The 21,416-nt window shown below is 39.5% G+C and overlaps 1 protein-coding gene across 8 annotated transcripts in view; it reads right to left on the bottom strand.

Moving 5' to 3' along the window:
- LOC138942823 (nascent polypeptide-associated complex subunit alpha, muscle-specific form) overlaps positions 1-21,416 on the bottom strand; it is a 223,249-nt gene that overhangs the window by 80,736 nt on the left and 121,097 nt on the right. For 7 of the 8 annotated variants that reach the window (XM_070313290.1, XM_070313289.1, XM_070313296.1 and 4 more), the window contains 4 exons: positions 10,968-11,206; positions 7,993-8,219; positions 6,749-7,050; positions 6,197-6,474 (listed from right to left, as the gene is read on the bottom strand). In XM_070313290.1, coding sequence (XP_070169391.1) covers positions 6,197-6,474; positions 6,749-7,050; positions 7,993-8,219; positions 10,968-11,206 — 1,046 coding nt within the window. Of the gene's footprint in view, positions 1-1,084; positions 1,320-6,196; positions 6,475-6,748; positions 7,051-7,992; positions 8,220-10,967; positions 11,207-21,416 lie in introns of those variants that run through there. The other variant, XM_070313291.1, reaches the window with a different exon arrangement.

Below are 21,416 nucleotides of genomic sequence, written 5' to 3' on the forward strand. Positions count from 1 at the left end.
GCGATTATTAATTTGCCGGAGGACGTACGTGAATTTGTAAAACGCTACTTCGTTCCGAACGAAATGCGACATCAGATATCGATTCTTATATTTCCTTATTTTCAGTGTATTTATCGGATAAAAAATATATATATTAATAAATATAATTACGTGTAAATTTTTTATTAATTATATAATGAATTATTTCAATACAGAATTTTATTAAATAAAATTTTATTAAATAATTTTATTAAAAAATGTTATTAAAGAATTTTATTAAATAAAATTTTATTAAATAAAATTCTATACTTCATTACATAATTAATATGAAATTCGCACGTAATTTTATATTTATCGTTAATATATAAAAAGACATTTCATTTATAGCGCACACACATAACGATAACTCAAAGTAAGATATGCGAATCGTATCGATTTATGAGGCATCGAAAACCATAAATTGGCTGGTTTTTTCCACGGTGTATTACCTTCTAATATTCATGCCGACACACAGCTCGCAATAAGTCGAATACGGGCCATTATGGACACGATTCATCGATATCATATGGCGAAATGACTACAATCACATCAAAATATCTGGAACGATCTACACGTGAACAAACGGGCCGCATTAGCGTCAGTCGACGCGCTTTTCATCATTAATTTCGTAAATACCTATAAATGCCCATGTATAACTGAGCGCGGAGCTATCATTATAGATACTTAGAGACGCAAGTATAACGTACAATCAGCGCGTAAAAGCTGCCACGATATCACTGTTTAAAATCGACAGTTGCCGCACGCTTGGTGTAAATATACTTATATAACACACTTAATTAATTTTGTTAACTGTCTTTATCGCTAAGTATTATATGTTGGTTTCTGAACAAAAAGTATTAATAATTATATATATCAAAAATAGATTGCGATTATACTAATCGAAAATTATAGGATCTTATGTCATCCAGTTAACTCAATTAAATTGACATCGATAATTTATTTATTTATTAAATTAATTTATTAAAGAGTTTAATTATTAAAATTTTTGATATCAAAAAATTGATATTGCGATAAACAAATAATAAAAAAAAAAAAAAACCTGTAAAGTTAACCAAAAAGAAGAATCTGTATAACATAGAGGAAGCGTCCAATCGCACAACAATACAATCATTTTTAATGATCTCCAACTTCATCGATCATCCGTCATAGAAACATCATACAATCCTTTCCCAAACATATCCGACGTCTATGTCGGGGCAACCCTCGGAATCGAGCGTGGCCGATGAAATTATAGATTGATCGACATAGAAGGAAGCGTTTCGACTCGAAGCCGCAGGAATCTGGAACAAGAACGTCCTGCATCATTCGACGCGCGCACGTTCGTAATCGACGCGGCGATACGCGGCGGGTATTAGCGCCTATTAATGATTAATTGACCAGTGCCAGGAGGCGCTTACGTGTGTGAAGGTGCTACACGTTAGTTCCAGTCGGCGAGAACGAGAGGTCGACCCGGGTCAGATCATGCCTCGCGCCGAATCGTTAGAAAGTCCGCGCTCTTGCGGTCTCGCCGTGCCGCATACGCTGCGTAGTATACGTTGCGAGTTGGGAAAAAGAGATCCATCCATCGGCTCGATGGCTCGTCCCGATTGCGAAGCGGCACGCTTCGTGCGCGTTGTTAGCGCGAGTAAATGCGATAAATACGATTTGCCGCACAGAGAGTTTGATCGGGAAATTCTTGCGCAATTGAAGATCTCACTCTGAAGAACCGACGCGTTTGAATCAGATTTTCATCTCATCAATATAAGTAACGTATAATAAATAATAGTTTACGACTTATCATCTCTTAGAAACACGATGATTTTGCAGGATTTTAAATAGTCACAGAATGAAAAAAGGATGTCGTGACAGTTGACGATTAATCAGGATGTTTATTCAAATCTTATAAAAAAAAATCCCTGAAAATATTTTGATCTTCTGGATATTTTTGTTCAAAATTCCAGGTAAAAAAATATTTATTAAGTAATTTTAAATTCTAATACGAGTGCAACCTGTTGCATCGATAACCCATGGAAATTTAGCAATATTGTAAAGCTCTTGACGTGTTACTTTTCTGTGTTTTCTGGAAAACGATGATATTTAGAAGCCAGAGGTATTGTTACTTTTTTTATAATTCTGCATGCGGTAGATTTATAAATTCCTGCAAAATTAGCTATAGTAATTTGAAAAGTTCCAGTTGCGTTAGAAACGGTCGATAATAACTGATGTATCGGTGTTATAGCATTGTTCTTAAAAAACATTTCAAGATTAGATTCAAGTAAGTTTTCCTTCGAAGATGGATAAAAAATATAAATAAAAATGTTTCCGATCAATTTCGTTCGATTAATCGGAATCCAAAAACCGAGAAACGCTCGATTAAAGCATAATCGAAGACTGATCTTGAATAGTTGACAAATATCGAACCGATAAAACGCTAGCGACAAACGAATACAACGGAGGAGCGTACGTGGGACGTGAGGGGACACTGTATCCTTCGTGTGCTCCGCATCACGGAAGACATATGGACCGGGTCGATCCACATTCATGACTTTCTAACGATCCAGGACGGAACGATCTTATGTCAGCCAGGACGCGTAGTCGCGCTTATGTATGCAGCGGTCGCTTTAACCCCCTCGTTCGAGTCTTTCGAGCAGACAGAATCTCTTATACCCACTTGACGTTCTCCCCGTTGCGATAAGTTACACCTACGTACCCCATCAGTCCCTAGCAATCAACGACATATATATCGTTAAAGGAATATATTACAATTACTTTTACTCTTCGCGTTTACATGATGCATAATAGTTTACGGATCTTATCCTTCAGGAAAAGTTTCGTCGAAATTTTAAGAAATAAAATTGCGAGGATTAAAGTTTTGAATCTAACTACAATAATTTTAATCATTTAATATTTGTCACACAAATCAAATCGTATAAATAAAATCTTTTCGGACTATGCATAGAATTTATAAATATGATTGATAAATATTGAAATTTCTTGCATTGTTAATAGCGCGTGTCACATATAATCCTAGTAATATGTTCATTATAATTATTAATATATCAAAGTAGAATTGATCACTTCAAATTTTTCTACGTCGTAAAAATAAATACTCAACGTACAAAGTATTAATTATAAGTACTTGTATAAAATTTTGCAACGATAATTTTTCACGTTTATTTATCCGTTTCGCATCGTTGATTCGAACGAAAATAAGCGTACAATTCGTAATAATATTGTATAAGGTTCATCGCCATAATTCGAACTGATCTACGGAAGGCTCGCTTTTGCCGTTCAATTGACGGCATCCTTTTCGCGATTATAATCTCGAAAATAATAATATAATCATCGATAAAAATAAAATATAAAATATTTAAAAAGATATGATATATTTAAATATTTAAAAATTTTATATTTCTAAAATTTTATATTTATAAATTTTATTTTATTTTATTTTTAATTTAATTTTTATTTTTGATATTTAAATTTATTTAAATATTAAAATATTATAATCATCGATACTATATAGTATCGATGCCATAATTCCGAGAGAATCCATTGCGGTACTCGAGATGAGCATCGAGATCGTGCTCTTTGCACTCGAAATTCATCGTGATAATTTGACAGTGAATCGAATATTGCATGCGCAAAATATTCAAATGTAATTGACGATCGCGTACAGAGGATATTACGGCTCCACTTTATAATCCTTAAACGATTTATTTAGATTTCACTTTTACGTATTTTAACGATCCAATATTGCGTATTCGCGCGATCGTTACACTTGCATTAAACCGGACATTAATAACAGACAAACGCACAAATTGCCGCATTAATTATCGCCATTTTCATGATATTATCTCGTGATATAATTAATTATAATATGATCGAGTCCGCTCATATACAATATTATATATATAATATATATTATATGTTTTTAATATATCGAATTTTAAAGAATTCATTAATTCATTTGCAAAATCATTATCAGAGATTATCCCGAGATTATAATATGTGCTCGTTACGGATGACGGTACCAAGATTCCTCTCGAACACTGATTCTCTCGAGAAGTGTAGCGAGGTCCCTGGGGGCACGTCAGTTTCGATTATCCTCGGCAATCGTTAGGCCTCGTTCGGATGCTCGCGCGCGTGTGCTCGTTCGCGCGAACGCAGTCGCGGTCCTCGAAACGTCAGACTGTCAGGGTCGGAAATTTTTGCGCGGGCGCCCACCTCTTGTCATGCATATTCATGAATATTCGAATGTAATCGAACGCCGAAGCGGCGGTAGAAGGAGACAGCGGGGTTCTCGAGTACTTCGATCAGCCGTCGACTCGATTCAAGAATGACGAGGGCCAACCATGAGAGCATATATAGATAAGAGAGGCCGCTCTTCTTGGTGAACCTCGTCGCAAAATACCGAGACGACCGCCGTGCACTTTATGCGAGCCCCGAGACGACACATCGATCCTTATCTCGCGAAGGATACCGCAGAATCGGGTACTGCGACGTGATCGAATTTAATTTCGACACGGACCAATAAATTTCCTTCGTTAAAATATATTTACTAATAAGTATATCGGATGTTCAATCTCATCAATTGGCGACGCAAAGATTTTTGAAAAGTTCGACGTTGACGTTATATTCGCCTTAAGCTATTCTAGCTATAAATAACTATAAATATTAATAATTTTTACCGAAAATTTCACAAAAGATACTTCAAATTATATTTTTTGCGATGTTAATAACACGATTTAACAAAAAAAAAAAAAAAAAATACAATTATTTATTAGAAAAAAATCCTTAAAAATAGTCTTTTTTTTTTAGCCGTTGCGCTCGGTTTCGTTTCTTAATAATAATGAAATCTTTATCAGATTTATATGAAGGAGCCGCCATAAATTTGTATCGAGTCTTCATTTTTTATTGCGAAATAACTTCCCAATGTGAAATGAGAAGATATTGCGACTCTCGTGACACGGATGAGGAATTTTTCTATCGCGGTGAAGTCATGGTTCTTGCTATCTGTCAGGTGTGAGTGAACGGTGTGACAGCCGGAGGAATAACTTCTGTCACGAAGTCTCGCGAGGAGTGGCGCGGTTCGAGAGCCCCCCGCTCCGTGACCCCGTCGATTCGCGAAGTGGAAGAGATCGTATCGTGTACGTGCGAGATAAGCGTGTCGGGTTATCTATAATTAATCAATTTGCGTCTACCAGGCAGCAGCTCGATAATTACATCTCTCCGTTTTATCGCGAATTATGAAACCATTCATCGTACGGTTCTCGACGATCGCGAGTAAGGACGGGGTCGAGAAAGTGGACCGCGCCCCAGTTTTAAGACGAGAGGTCGTTACCGTCTAGTAAAATTACGCGCTTCTAAATAGAGAAAAACGAGCGAAAACATTTGAATAAATATGTGATCGCGAATAATTTCAATGGACATCTGAGAATCACGCCCACGTCTTTCCAAGGAGATGAGGAATGTATTAAGTGGTTCATAAAACTGTCATTGCGAGCAGTTGCAAGTGGCGAGATCGTGTTCGCGCATTTCGCTTCGAACGATAAAGAAATAAAGAGAGAAAAGAAACAGATACAGAGTGAAAGAAAGAGAAGGAACAAGAGGAGAAAGTGTAGACGCTATAAACTAGAGAGGGGGTGGAGGGTCGACGTTAGCTTCGAGGGGTCATTATAGAACTCTCGTTGGCGCTCCGTCTCGCCCTACTCGCTAATGTCAGACTGTCTAGATTGATTGATGTCAGATCATTCGAAGTCTTCTAGATCGCTTTGCTGCCTCGAGAAAATATTGCGCGATGGACCGCAACGAGCGCGTCATTACGGGGTTGACTTTCGAAATATTAAATTTTCCAATTAAAAATAGGAGTATACATATTATCCGAAGCATAATTTTACGAATCACTGGAATCTTATATGGTTTTTTTTTTTACTTTAATAAATAAGTGAACCTTGTCGCGTAATAAATTATTAAAGTTGATTGTTATATTAATCATTCTTTTCTTGCCGCCAAAAATATCTTTTCTTTCAAATTTATAGAAATATTTCGCAAACAAAATTATCGCAAAAAAATTTATAGAGAAATAGCACGAAAAATAATGTATCTGCATCAAATCGTCTGCGATTTGTCTCGCAGAAAATAGCGTCGTGGAAAAAAAAGGTTCCGCTTGACTTACCTGTGCGTACTCGGCGCAGATGTCGATCGACGAGACGTAATTGACGACGTCCTCGATGGTCCAGCGATTCACGGCTTGTCCGTCGCCGCAAGGCATGTGAGCATAGAGTGTCGGACACCTGACTGGCGGAGGTGTGATTGGTCTCGCGATAGGTTTCGGCTTGGGAGATACGCTTTCGGATCTTCTTGTTTCCGGTCTTTGCCGCTTGCGAGGTGCGAAACCACCGGGACTCGAAAGGTCCAAAGGACTCGTCACTCCCGCGTCTCTTTTATTCGCACCTGCGTTTTAAATCAAAATGTTGTTAGCTAATCTTTCTTGCAGTTGGTCATCTCAATATTCTTGATTTACGAATACTTCTCAATTAATATCAGAATTAATTTCTCCTTAATTTCAAAAGAATGTCAAAATATCGATTGTTTTTAAATATTACAATATAAATTATAAAAAACATGTGTAGAATAAAAAATAAACAGGAATTAAAAAATAATTATTTGCGGCAGATAAATGGGACTTCTCTTATCTGTAAACAAGGTCTTATTTTTTGATATTTACCTTTGAGATATGTTTCCAATTCAGCAGCGTTTTGAGCTGCATTGGCAGTGCGTACCATGTGAAGAAGAGCCTGAGTAGAAGACATATCGATCATAGGCGGGAACACGGGATTGCCGAAGAGACTATCCTGTTTCTGTTCTTTCGGATCTTTGTTGGAAAGAGGGGAGGTCGTCGGGACAGTCGGTGGTTGCGGTGCCCCTAAAGGCGCCATCAGACCAACAAATGGCGTCGCCGCGGTCTTGAAAGCCGGAAACCTCGGATCTAAACCCGGAGGATATCCGTTCCTTGACGTGCTGAAGTAACTGAAACAATCAATCGGTTTTGGTTATGAAACTTCTTTCTTGTGTAAAAAAAAAAGAGAAAGATTCAAAAAAATATATACTTCTACTTTTTTTAAATGCTTTTACAAGCATTTTAAAAAACTCTCTAATCTTCGATAAAAAAATTTTAATAAATAAAAATGAATATATTACAATTTCTGATATTTTAAACTGTCTTAATGTCAGATGAAGAGATCCGAGACACTTCGATTATCTAATCTCCAAATTCGATAGATTAACGTACAGATTAAATATGACAAGATGCAAATAGGCATGCAATGAATTGGAATATAAAACTTTCTCCTTCAAATGTCAAGAAGAATGAGCATCGCACAACTAGAATCTGTTTGGTGTTTAACTGATCAATTAAGTATTCATCTGATCTGCTTCCAACAAGTGCTAGAAGATATAATACAAAGCTGAAAAGTCAACGTACGACGCGAACGGACAACCGGTTTTATACGAGAGTAAGATCAGATCCTTCGGTTATTCTTTGCGTCTTACAAATCTTGATCACTTGACTCATCTATTTTCAGCATTCAAGTCTCATTTTTTTTTTACAACAACGTCTCGCGGTCTTCATCGATCGATAAAAGTCAATATACTCGCGTGTCACGTTTCGACGAAAATATTGAAAGATGTTTTTGCGAAATTATTTTCCTTTAATCACATAAGACATTATGATAGATACGACGTCAGAATCGATAAGACGATATTGAACGAGTAATATCTATATGCCGATCCTTCATCGTATATACGATTCGATTAAAAATAAAATCAAAACAATATTATTATTGCAATGTATTTTTTTTTTTTTTTTTTTTTTTTTTTTTGGTATCATTATTATATTAATCCCGTAATCAATACGAAAAATATAACTATTAAAAAAAATTAAGTGTAATAAATAAAGTAAGATAGACGTACTCGTTGGGATTGGCATTGTTGTATTTGGCGGCGAGACTTCTCATGAAATCGCTATAATTTCGCCCCATCATCTGTTCCATATGCTTGAGATGATGGGATGGCGGTGGACCCTCGGGTCCTCCCAACGGCGTAGCATTTGGCGGCGTCCCCGGATGACTCGACGAAGAAGGCGTCACGCTCCTCGACGATGTCGAGTTATTGTCAGGCGTGAGTCGTTCCGTTTTAACCTGCAACGCGACACAATTGCCCTTCTTTAAACGAGACCTCACCGTGCGCAACCGGATGCGATAATGCGAAGATGAATACGGAGCAATTAACCGGCAATAAAGAGAACAGAAGTACTAATTAGCAGATGATAAAGACAAACGCAACGGAAGTACACACTTAATATTGCTTGATTTAATTAAAAAAAATACCAATTGTTAATGTTTTTATACATCAACTTTTTTTGCAAAAAATTAGATTAATATTGTATATAGGCGATAATTTGTTATAATTCTAATATAATTTAAGATATCTATACAAACAGAGTTATGTGTAAATAACACTACTTTTATATAATTATAAAAAGTATCTCAATTTATACATTGATTTTTAAATTTTTTCAAATTTTCAACTTCTGTTGCTCGATTCGTGTATTTTACCGCGCGATGACATGTACGATTAATAAAATTTGAACTCTTAAGTGTCTTCTCACGTAAAGCTGCCAACGGCACGTTTGCGAATTGTTCATTTCATCTTATCCGCAATAACAATAATCTTACTATCTTTACTACTTTACTGTCGTGCCTCATGTTTGAATATTGAAGGCCGTAACCTTCAACAATACATCTTTACAAGAAAAACAACTTTAGTTAAGTATCGATACCGATCTTCGCTTGCACGTGGAAAGTCCCTTTATATATTATGTTTAAAAATATTCATTTCTATAAAATACGTAATAATTGATGATTGATCGAAAAATAAATAATTGGCTGCTTTCTAACTCTACGAGTTGTATACGTGCAACGCAAATATTAATTTTAACTAATTAAAATGCTTGAAACAATAATAAACGATGAGATAATGAAACAGATAATTACAATTAATAATTATTATTGTAAATCTATTTTCTGCGATAAAGAAACGTCTGCTTTTCCATTGTGTCACCGATTGTCATATGATCGATATCATGCCCGCGCGACTATACTTAAAGACTATAAATGAGTATATAAACGAGTATATGAGAAAAAAGATTGTTTCGTTTCTCTCGAGACGGATCAACGACGGGCCACGCCCTCGGTCGTGAGGGATACTCGTCGGCAGCTGCGGCGCGCGATACGTTTCGCTCCGGGTAAGATCCGAGGCGGTAGGAAATATCTCGGGTACATTAATTCCCGGGAACAGATTGCATCTGAGATATGGTAATGAAGGTAACGCGTGGCGTAAGAGTTGACTCCTCTTCGGCGACGCGACGCGGCGAGAGAGCGCGCCGTGACACTAAGAAGAACGAGAGTCGATTGGCGTAGAATAGGGTCTCCGAGAGCGCGGTCCGAGAGGATTCCGTGGCCGCCTCTCGCACAGAGAGGCCACGGTAAATCTCTTTCTCGCCTCCAGACCTCTTCCTGACAAGGGACTGCTTCAGGCTCACGAAGCGGACACGATCTCGTATATACCTATATTTCGAATAGAGGTTTGCTCGGCGATACCTTCGGGCCTCGATAGAGAAAATACGCGAGAAGGCGAGAAGTAGCGATCGGTGGCGCGAGGTAGCAACAGAACTTTGATGCACAAAAGTCATCTTTTTTTTTTTTTTTTTCTTCAAATAAAATAATAGTTTCCACTCGATTGCAAGAGATGAACAGAATAATTTTGGAGTCAAAAAGATTTTACGATTTTTCTTTTTACATAATTATATATATAACAAAGAAATTATTATAATAAAATAATTAGATTACGTTACAGAAATAATATCTCGGTATTAAATTTAAAATATTGCGCGCACGTTTTTCGTATATACGATAAAATTTTTCACTACCGAGTATGCTTAATTTTTTTTTCCAGATAATATATTCCAAGCGAGAAAAAGATTAATTTTTCCGTTCGTATTTATCGATCTCGCTCGATTCACTCTAGCTGATTCTCGATACCAAAAGTTAATAAGTCAGGATGACGCTTGCCACACGCAAGGGATTAATTTCTCGAGTTGCTACCAAGAGTTCTTCCAAGATCTTTCTATTCATAAGGCTTACAGACCTGAGTTAGGAGAAATTCTCGCGTGTCACGGACGCTATTCTTTCTATCGATGATCATCAATTTTTTACCATCACGACTCTAAGCACTGCTAAGCACAACTACCAAAGGCTCTTCTTCACATCTTTTTTTTTCCTTTTTTTTCGGTCAAGTCGTTTACAGAAGCGTCGAACGGGTCGACGGATGTCAACGGTGGAATGACACTGCGGCTTTCGACGCGGTTGACATAGTTGCCGCGTGGTTGATTTTGAACGGGACTCTTCGCGTACACGTGTACGAAGCTACCACTCGGGCAACAGGAGCGATGGACTCTCTCGTCGAGAATATCTCCCCAGACTAGCGCACGTGTCCCCAAGTGCTCAAACACTCCACTTCACGGAAGAAGCAGCGGGTCTCTCGAAAAATTTGTACAACAAATCTCGCGTCCTCGCGGCAACTTGCGTCCTTCTCCCAATGAATAAAAAAAAATAAATAAAAATTCCAAACGACGCGTTCAATCACTCTCTACGTCAATATAGTAGGATTGTGTTTGCCCATATGTGCGTAGAAGTTTTGTGTACCGTGTCAAAATTTAACTCCAAACATCCATTGTGAATCTTTTTGGAAGCGAATAATCAGAAGTACCAAAAAGCAAATATTATTCGAGAAATATGAGAATATATTAAATAATTAATAATAATTAATATAACTATAAAAATGGCATAGCGTCCGCGATTTGTAAACGGAAAACACTTTCCACTTACTTGGGTAGTGTCGAGACCATTCTGATTCTGCCGCCTTCTACTCCTTGGCGGTCTGGGGGTCGCCGCACCAGACAGGTGGGCACCCTGAGGACTTCCGCCCCTGGCGTCGACCGCTGTGTTCGCTGCCAGGGTGGCCCCGTCGTTGTTTTCCGTGTGCGTACCTAAATCCGCCGCCTCTCCGCGGTCGCCGCCACGTGTCGGTCCCGTGCTCGCGGACACGTTTTCGCCCGACACTTCACCTGAAAAAATCAAACGGGCAAATACAATATGTATTAGTTTTCGATCTATAAAAAATATTAAAAGTACACGAATTTCCGAAAAGAATATTTATATTCCACTTGAGATTGTCGAATTATACGAGAGAAAGATTACGATATATGTATCTCTCAGGCACATGGCGATTTTGAGAAGCGTTCAAAAGTTTTAGCTGTCAAACGCAACGATCTTGTGTCGAGACTCTCAATATTGGACCTTTGACGAAGAGATAAATTCGTGGCATTTCCATCGCATTCGTTTCTCGCGGGATGGCTTCAGTTTCGTAACGAGACGATAATTCTCACGCTACATCGTAAAGCTTTCGGAACATCGCGCCGTGTAAACGGCGTCTTTCGACACGCCGGCAATTCGAATGAAATACATTAAGAGGGATAACCGTAGAACGCGATTACACACGGTGGCGGCGCTAGCCACCGGCGCTCAAGATTTACGCTCAATAAATGGTTCCATCCTGGCGCCGTTATCTTCCGCCTTGATCAGAGACCCCGGGGGAAGATCGACCGAAAAGACACGGGGAACGAGGAATATCGTGGGGGTCACTGTCCACTACCTAAAATATCCAATAAATTCTTGTCATCGTTAAACGCTTGGAATTTTATAGAGGCAGTAACTCGTCCATGTCGCCGAATTTGCCGATACGATCGGCCGCGGTTTAATGCAAACGACGATGCCGGCAGCGCGAGAGATACGAGAGCTTCGTATTTCGCAGCTTTTTCCGCACCCGGGTGTGCTCCGTTATTTTTTACTCATCTCCTTAGCGTGCGATCGAACGCGCTTCATTAGTCGATAATTATTCTGTAACAAATATATATTTTTTAAATGCCTAATAAAATATTTTTGCCTATCTATCGAAACGTGTCGAAGAGTATAACCGATTCATTAATTAAATTTTTATCGGATACTGTAGTTAAAGTATTTCATAATAATGCAGAATAAACACAAATTCTTCCGCACAAATTTTGTCGCAGTAAAGCGGTATCAAAAATACACGAACGGACACATTGTAATTATTTTTATAATGCCTAGAATTAGCACTTTTAGGCAGGCTGTGCTCAGCTGCTATCGCGTTACATTCTCCAATCCGGTTGTAGAAGCGGCTTTACATTTAAGTGGGATATAGGTAAGGGTAGCGATCGTAAAAGCCATTTCTACGATACTACCGAATGTCTTCATTATTTCGAGTTAAAATATTTACAACTGCCCATAAAAATTCCATTGAGCACTATTTGCTAGCGGGGAGATCGTTCTCGGTCCCTCGACGAGACGTTTAAAGGCGCGTTCTCTCTCTCTCTCTACACGCAACTCGCCATAAAAGAATAGTTATAAAATCGGAAACTACGCGGGCAGCAAACACATTGCACGCACATTGATCGACGAATCGGTTGCTAACGAGAATGATATAACGATACGTTAAATGACACGTTCGATGAGAAAGGTTTTGGAACATAACTTAATTAACTCTGATGAATTTCAGAATGAGGTCACATCGGGTCAATGATTTGTGGACTGTTAGATTGTATAATACCCTATTGAATATACAGTAAGACAGAAAATGTAGAATGTATGTTGATGAAAAAGACAGTTATATCATTTTATGAAGTTGTCGAAAACATAGCATGTCGGCAAACACGAATTTCGAATTCCTCGAATATAAATTTCTAATTACCAAGAAGTCGTACGTGTTGATATTGCGATAATATTTATTTCTCGATAGAAGATTCTATAGATCGTACGTTCCAAAATGTCATGTTTCGCGTATCGGAGACTTTTTTTCCTCGTATTTTCTCACGTTTTTCTTTTGCGAGATTTATATTGATGCGTCGATGGCACGTATGACAAATATCGTAACGACACTTGAGAAACTTGCAAGGGAGGAAGCCATTGTTTAAAGATCGTCCGAGCGTGTTTTGTTGTGTTTGACGATATTTGCATAGTAATACAAGAATTATCCGCAGCTATACTCGCGAGAATAGTTAAAGTTTAAATTCACAGAAACACGTAGAAAAATTTCATTGTCGTAGGACTTATTTTTTGTCAGAAAAAAAGATATAAATATAGATAAAAAAATAATAAAACTAACACACAGTACCTACGATGTGTGTATAGAATCTGCGGACCATGAGATATTTAAATTCTCCGATGATATTTCAGAAAATAAAAGAGAAACTTGTTTCAAAAATAAATTTCTTTTTTTCCAAAAACGAGCAGCAATATATTCCTAAACATATTGCACCGTCTAAAAGTTTCGCAGCCAGATAGTTTCCAATAAATACTATTGCCAGGGGACTTTGTTGCACGTAAACGAAGGAGGCTACAGCAGCGGGATATCTACGGCGATAATACTGAGAACCGCGCAAGGTCTGAGTGTGAAATATCGTAACGACGTGTTAAAATGAACTAACATGCAACGCACGTATCTTTCGCGACAATGCCCGCTCCATGAAGCCCGTACGTCAAGATTGCGCTCGTCAGCGGACGAAAGCATGAGTCAGAGTTGCACCGCGATACTTGGGCGTCTCGGACAAAATAACACATCGTTGTATGCAAGATGAGATATAATGCTAACGTTCTTCAATTGTATCGGAATCTTTAATCCAACGCGTCTGCAATTAGTAGAAAGTAGAAAGTACGACGTGCGAAGCGTACAGGAGGCAAAGAAACGATAATCTTACCGCAAACAGTAGTTTTGCGCCTCTGATTTTATCTTAATACACCGTATTTATCAAGACACGCGTGTAATTTTAACACCGGTTTTAGCGAAGCCGCTCGGTTAACAATTTCGTTGCCGGGCGAGACAGGTTCCGCGAGAAAGAAAGCCACCGAGAAGACAGCGAGATGGGACATCAGAAAGTCATAGTAATAGCGAACACCGTAGTCATAAATTATCCGGCGCGACCGCGGCTAAAACGAATTGACCTTCGAGGTCGCGGTGTACTCGAGTGCCGCCGCGACGGAAATGAAGCCGGCGGACCTCTCTTCCCTCCGAGGTCGGCGTTAATTATTCTCGCGTTAAGAGTTTCAGAAATTTCACCGAGCTGAGAATTTTTCCACGATCCCGCGACCGAGATAGAGGACCCCGGGAAAGTCGCATAACGCGTCGCGAGATCTGGGATCGATCCAGCATCAAGTATCCGGCACAGATAAAAACGTCAGTTGGACGCTTCCGCGCGATCCATTGTTCGACGGATGCCTTAAAGATACATCAATGTGGGTTCCGCATGTAAACGCGCGTGAACCCTTTCGATACGGCAAAGTCGGTATGCGTTGTTGCAATTTTATTGCAATCTGCTAATAGTTAACTATAATCAATAGAAAATTTAAAAAAACTTTACGCTAGTTTACACAATAATACATTATTAAACAAATATTATAAAAAATTTTGCTTCGAGTGCCACAAATGTTTGTTAATAAAAATAATTCAAGATCTCTTTAATAGATAACTTTTATATTATATATTCTCTTCGAAAAATACCATTCAATCTTACCCTCTTTTCCTTTATACTTAACAACGATAGAGTCTCACGGTTTTCGATAGTCTTGCTGAAAACCGGATGCGGGCGCATACGTGACGTTTCTTCCGTTTCTTCCAGCCTCGGCAAGGCTGGCCGGGTCACGTTCGTGTTGCCGGAGCCAAGCGGCTGGGCCCCCATGTATGCGTATACGCGTGATGCGCGTGTACGCACGTCGTATAGAGTCGCGTACGTCCGCATCCGGGGTCGGCTCGACGCTTAATCAACGATCAAGCCGACTCACGCGGCGCGCAAGCCGTCATTACGAGCTACCGCAGCGAGAAGCCTCATCATTCCTTTTTGTCTTCCTCTTTTTTTCATACGTTCGACTTTTCTCTCGCGATCATGCGTGGCGGCGCTTCGACAGGATCCTCAATGGGGGATTCTCTATTTTTTCCCTATACACGCGGATTATCTCCGAGAGGGATCGATCAATTTTGCCGAGTCAAACAATTTCAATAGTATCGCGAGCTACATCATTTTGCACGCAAAATCAAGATTTATTTTGATTTTTTATTGTATTTCATGCACCTTTCTAATAGAAAAATGTCGAATCAAATAATTATCATTAAAAAAAAAAAAAAGAAAGAAAGAAAAACTTGTTATAAGTATCATGTACTACAATAACTTGTATTCGATGATAAAACTTTGTTGAAAAAATTAAACTTCATATATTTAACATCACACCATAAACATTCCTTCTAAAATAAATTAATAATTTACCTAATTCCACAAAGATTATTTTGTATCTCATAATAAAGCATTATAAAGTAAAATTATTTCTCAGAAAAAAATTACACAATTATCGATATATACATGAGACCATAACAAATGTGAAATCTTTTTCTCCGTTACGTGTGTCATTAATTACTACTAGTTTACAGCAACGATTTATTATCGTTCACTATTGCTCTGTCTAGTAGCAAATAATTATAATTGACTTCAACGATCTTAAAGATCGCGAATGACTCGAAGATAGATCGGATCTATCATCACGACGCATAGGTAATGATCACTTATTTCTACGGTCCTTGCTCGATCGTAACTTTTCTAAATCCACTGAAAATTATGCGCGTGACTGGCAGGACCGGTTGTACGAGACATAACATAAACTAATCACTTCGAAATAAATGAATATTATTAAATTACTCTTGTAAAGCGACACTAAAAATATCTTTATATATGTATATATATTACTTATACGTCAATAAAAAAAAAAAAAAAAAAAAAAATTACATATCGTCTGAAGAAAAGGAAAGAAAGGAAGAAAATATAATTTTTCCAATAATAAAATAATCAATAAAATAAAGTTTACGTTGGTCTAATCGAAAAATTAAAATAAAACCTTCAAAGTTATTGTCAATAATTAGCGTTATTTTCCTAAAGTGCCAAAATAATTAATCACCGCATAAGATACATACGGCAATATGAACGAGCGTTCGCAAGGATAATACCTATCGTTCATGACGACCTTTAAAGGCCGAGCCGGAGCTCGCGAGGGAGTGCGAGAAACCGAGAACAGGGAGGAAGAAATTACTGTCGTGGCGTTAACACGATCAACGCCGTCGTTGGCGGATCTCTTTTCCCGGCTGCTGTAAACCCGCCATGAGTTATGCGCGACCGGGAGGGCCGCCTCCTAGCGCTTGGCCATTAAAGCGGGTTATGCCCATTTCAAGTGGAAAATCATAAGCACCGCAAATACGCCGTCATTACTACAGACGCGCTACGAGCTCGCCACTTACTTTGTAATCATGACTGATGCATAATGCAGTAGCGACTGTGCGCCCGCACACGCTCCACGATCTATCTATGCGCGCGGCTACGTGTGTGCACGCGCGTGCGTGCGGGTACACCTACGCACGCTTGGCGCGAGTCTCGTTGGCGATTACGAGGGTGCCCCCGAGTGAACGAGGGAGGTGTAGCCTCGAGGAAGGTGTTCTCGTATGGAAAGAGCGTATTGCCGCGACGCTATCACGCGGAATTGGATCTTGCGGTAGAGATAGGTCTAACATATAACCGAGACAGAGAAAGAAAGAGAGAGACTAAGATAAGTCGTTACGTGACGCTTATGAAATTTTAGATTCGTCGTCTGACCATCTCATTTGCCGAAAACGACGACTGAATTTTATTTCTATATATTATGCACGCAAAAAATTAATATACATGGCAGGATTTAAAAAAAATTGACTTTTTTTCATCACTTGAATTTTATTAACACTTGCGAAAGATAGCGTCATTTCAACGATCCTTTAAAGCTCCGAGATCGTACGCGGCGTTCCCCTCGTTCATCGATCCTTTCGATCGATAACGATCACGGTTCTTTAGCAAAATCGCTTCGTCTTTGTCCCTTCAATGCGTAACCTTGGTCCGCACGCGGAGAATGGTCGAAACAGCTGTTTCAAGCGGGAGGCCTCTCACGAAACATACAATGGTGTTCACGTGAGGCGCAAGCGTTTATTAGCCGATCTGGCTCGGAGGGGAAGAGAGCAGGGGGGGTACGTGGCGATTTATAGCCAGCAATGTAAGTAGCAGCGGCACCAGCAACGGCCGAGGAGAGGCAGCAATAGCTCACCGTGGCGCGGCCCGAAGGTCGCGTGACGTCGATACGATTGCGTCTTATTAGGAGTCACCGCGTGTTCGACTTTACGTAGGAACGCGATGCCTGTATGCGCCGATGCATTCCTGCAACTAATTAGCTCCCGTTGTATTTGTCGGGCCGTTCGCTAACGTGCACGACCGATGCATAGGTCCACACATCGCTTTTCAGACTCCACGCTCGCGTCCTCTCGTGCCTGCCCTCTCGCGTTTTTCCTATGTCTTGACGTGATTTATAGATCCGTCATTTTCCAGTCCCTCGTGGCCTGCATTTTTTTTTTTTTTTTCTTCTTAAAGAGGGATCCTGAAGGATTCTGTACGAATAGATCTTGATTCTCAAGATTTTGTAAAGTAATTTCGCGGGATTTATAATCCTGTGTTAAAAAAAAAAATAAATAAATGACGTATTTGAAATTTTATTTTGCATGAAATATATTGTAGAAAAAAGACACACGTTCCTTTTAAGATGACTCCTTAGAAAAATTGCGCGACGTATTTATATATGCATGACGCTTCTATTTGTCGGCGCGCGCACACGCTTGCTTCGCAACCGGAAAATTTTCAACGCCATTTCCATGAAGAGACGCGTACACGTTTCAAACGTCTTATGTTGCACCTTTTGTCTATTCTTTTTACGATTCGCCTGTGCGTCCCCCTCTTCTCTCCCCTCCGCCCCTTGTCACCTTCTTTGACGCGTGGTACCCGGTCTTTTATGGTCTGCTCGCCAAGACACCGCGGCGATGGTGACACTGTACGGTCGTCAGGGTCACGCACCTGCAAGCAGGTCAGGCTTGTGCTACGCTCGATGTCGAAGGATTGTATCGAGGGGACACCAGATAGATGTCGATGCATGCTTAGCATCGATTAACATATGTGCGTAGCGTAATGTTTCTTGGAATTTATCATTTGAATATTCGACAATCTTCGATGGGATTGAAACTTTCTACGTGATGGCATTAAATTTTATATTCATGAGAAACTTCCTCTGCGAATCATTACAGGACATTTTAAAAATATACAGGAATATAAGAAAAATCAGATCGCTCCTCTTTTGAGCGATTCGTTGAATTTCTTTCTATTTTGCGCCTTTTCTTCGAGGCTGGACGAAGACTCCGAGGGTTTAAGAAGAAGATATTCTTCCTGCGGTTCGCCGCTTGTTCCACCAGTGGCAATGGGCGAGCGATGATCCCCGTACTCTACGAGAGGAAGAAAGACAAGAAAACTTGAGAAGAGAGCACACGCCGAGAAAGGGGCACGAGGGACGAGAAGAGGGAAGAGAAAGGGAGGGAGTCCGAGGTGCGCGTTCCTGCGTGACGTAGCTTTCGCAGGCCATCACGCATATGTTACCCTTCGCGAGGGACACGTACGCGCTTACAATACGATCCGCGGGGTCATTCCACCGAGTCCTCTCCTCGGACACCTCTTCAACTTCAACTTCACCGTCGCCATCGTCCCCGTTGTCGTGAACTTTGTTCCTCGTTCCCCGTCCGCTGTCTTTCGATCAACGATCCCTCTATTCCACGAAGCATCATACATTCTTCTAAAATAAATATATGTACGCGCGTTCGATTTATTATGGAATTTTTTCTTCTTCTCTAATTTTTAATATATGAGAAAGTCTGCTAATTTTTCTCGGGGTCAAAATCTTTTATAACGCTAGAACGTTGATTGAAATTTTAAAAATAACCATAACAATCTAATAAGAATTTATTCACTGTACAATTCATGTAAAGCTAAAATATGCATCGCGAAAAAAATTGTCAAGTTTTTTCCTCGTCACGAAGAAAATAATACTCTTGCAATAGATGGAATCTATATGTTCGACGTGCGCTGGAAATCTTCCATACGCAATTGTGCATCGCGTCTTGGCACCGTTTCTCTCCGCAGCTCTCTGTCTCTTTCCTTCCCGGACACGGTATAAGTTTAACGAGAGAGCGAGGCAGGTTGCGGGCGGATGACAAACAAAGAGCGCCGTGACCTCGTCGCCTTGTGCGCGAGGTGCGATTAGCGCGAACGATTCCCTCTCACGCGGAAAGACGTAGGTGGAAGGCGAAGAGAGAAGGAAACGCGCGCGCGAACGAAGGAAGTCGGATACGTAAGCCGACCAAAGGTCGAGTGCTGACCGCGAGTCATCTCAGTTGCGACAACTCGCTATTGCCGCTTACCTTTGCGTGTTCTCGCTTCCAATCTCGCGCAGCCATATTGCATACGAAACAATATAATATAAAAGTAACTTTCGTGTAAAAATTTTCAAACGTGAAATCCCGAAAAGGAAGCGGAATTTTCGTCAAGGGTGAAAAGTTATATAAATCACCAGAAATTTTATTATTTTATGGATAAATTATATTTTTTCTTGTATTATCAATTAACGACGAAATTTCTCATAGAAACGTTTACGAAATTTAAATAAAAAGATTTTTAATATTATTTATCTTTAATATGCATATAACAATAATGCAGATTTAAATTATTCAAGTCGATAAATATCGAAGAAGTAAACAATGGAACGAATGTTTTTGAAAGACAGATGGAACACGACGTCGCATGCGGATGCAGCGTAAAACGACCGCGCGTGCGATGAGCGATCAATATTAGATTATCTCACCTGCAAAGTTACCGAGAAGATCGGAGCGTGACGATAGAAGAATGAGAAAAGAAGCGACGGACTGGAAGCGGATACTTTACTCGATCAAAGGTCGAGCCGCGCGAATAACTCGCCGTGGCATCGATAAACGAGTTCCCTATCGCGCTTTCCATTTTTCTTCACGGAGATGGCATTTCGCCATATGGCGGATGAACGAAGTACGTACGAAGAATTAACGTAAGAAATTATTGACGAATAACAGATAACATGGCTATCACATCCCATTTTATATTAACAATAAGAAATATTTTGACAAGCGCAGATAAAAGATATCAAACGGACAATAATATTGAAAACTAAATGAATAAAAATATAAACTATTCGAGGAAGCTATAAAATCAAAATCAATTATGCGATAGAAAAGGCGAATCTAATAGCAGTGATCATCTTCTTTATCGCGAGCAATTATAACTGTTAATTATCATCAGCTTAATTTTTTCTGCCGCCAATTGCCACGTGGCACAGGTGACTCGAAGAACGGAATATCTCGACAATGAAGCATTCGACAGATTGCCAGCGGATGGTGGCGAGTTTGACTTCTTCCATACGAGCGGCAATTAGTACGAACGATTTTTTCGCGTAATATCACGAAGGCAAAACTTGAGAAAACGTGCGAGCACATCCGCCTCAAGATTCTACTGAATCGCTTCATCGCTAAACAAAAACTTGCGTGGAAAGCATTTTATCCATCAAGATGAGACTAGAGAATAAATTTCAACACACCTTTAAACATATATTTTTCCATTAATATTTGCGTCATCTTTTAAGATGATCACATAGTTTTATGAAACAGAAAATTCAAGACTTCTTGCAGAGAACTGTACGCTATCAAGTAGTTAGCATTAGGCACGATGACGAAGAAGGCCAGGGGACTCGGTGAGATGATAGCGAGCGCGCATCGGTCACACCGCAGGTGACACGTCGCGGTCCAAGTCTGGCCTATGCCCGACCCACGTACCTGATTCTATCCGGTGTCCCGCTTCGCCATCTCTAACTCCTGTTCTCTCCCTTGAGAGAAGAGAGTATCTACGCACAAATGCCACTAAATAATACATAAATAAACTTATATTCTTCTCATAAGAATTTCTTTCTCTTCGTTCTCCATTTTCTTTTATTGTAAACACGGTAAAATTATTTCTATGTGTCATTGCTGATATATAGATTTAATTGTGCGTATAAATTTCTAATAAAAAAGGAAAAAATCCTATCCTATCGTAGAATGTGAGAAAATTTTTGAGATTATTATTAATAAAGCTACAATACATTTTTATTTTTTCCGTCGCCCTTCCGTATTCTTGTCATAAATTCGCGTTTACGCAGTCGCTAATTATAATTATAAGCTGGACGAATACGAGAAGATGCTGTGTACCACCCCGTCAAACGTCACCGAAGTACCTGCGACCTCAACGAAGTTAATGATACGCG

The sequence above is a fragment of the Polyergus mexicanus genome, unplaced genomic scaffold (assembly GCF_030449975.1).
Source record: "Polyergus mexicanus isolate NDT 795.1 unplaced genomic scaffold, iyPolMexi1.0 SCAF_24, whole genome shotgun sequence".
NCBI classification, from domain to species: Eukaryota; Metazoa; Arthropoda; class Insecta; order Hymenoptera; family Formicidae; genus Polyergus; species Polyergus mexicanus.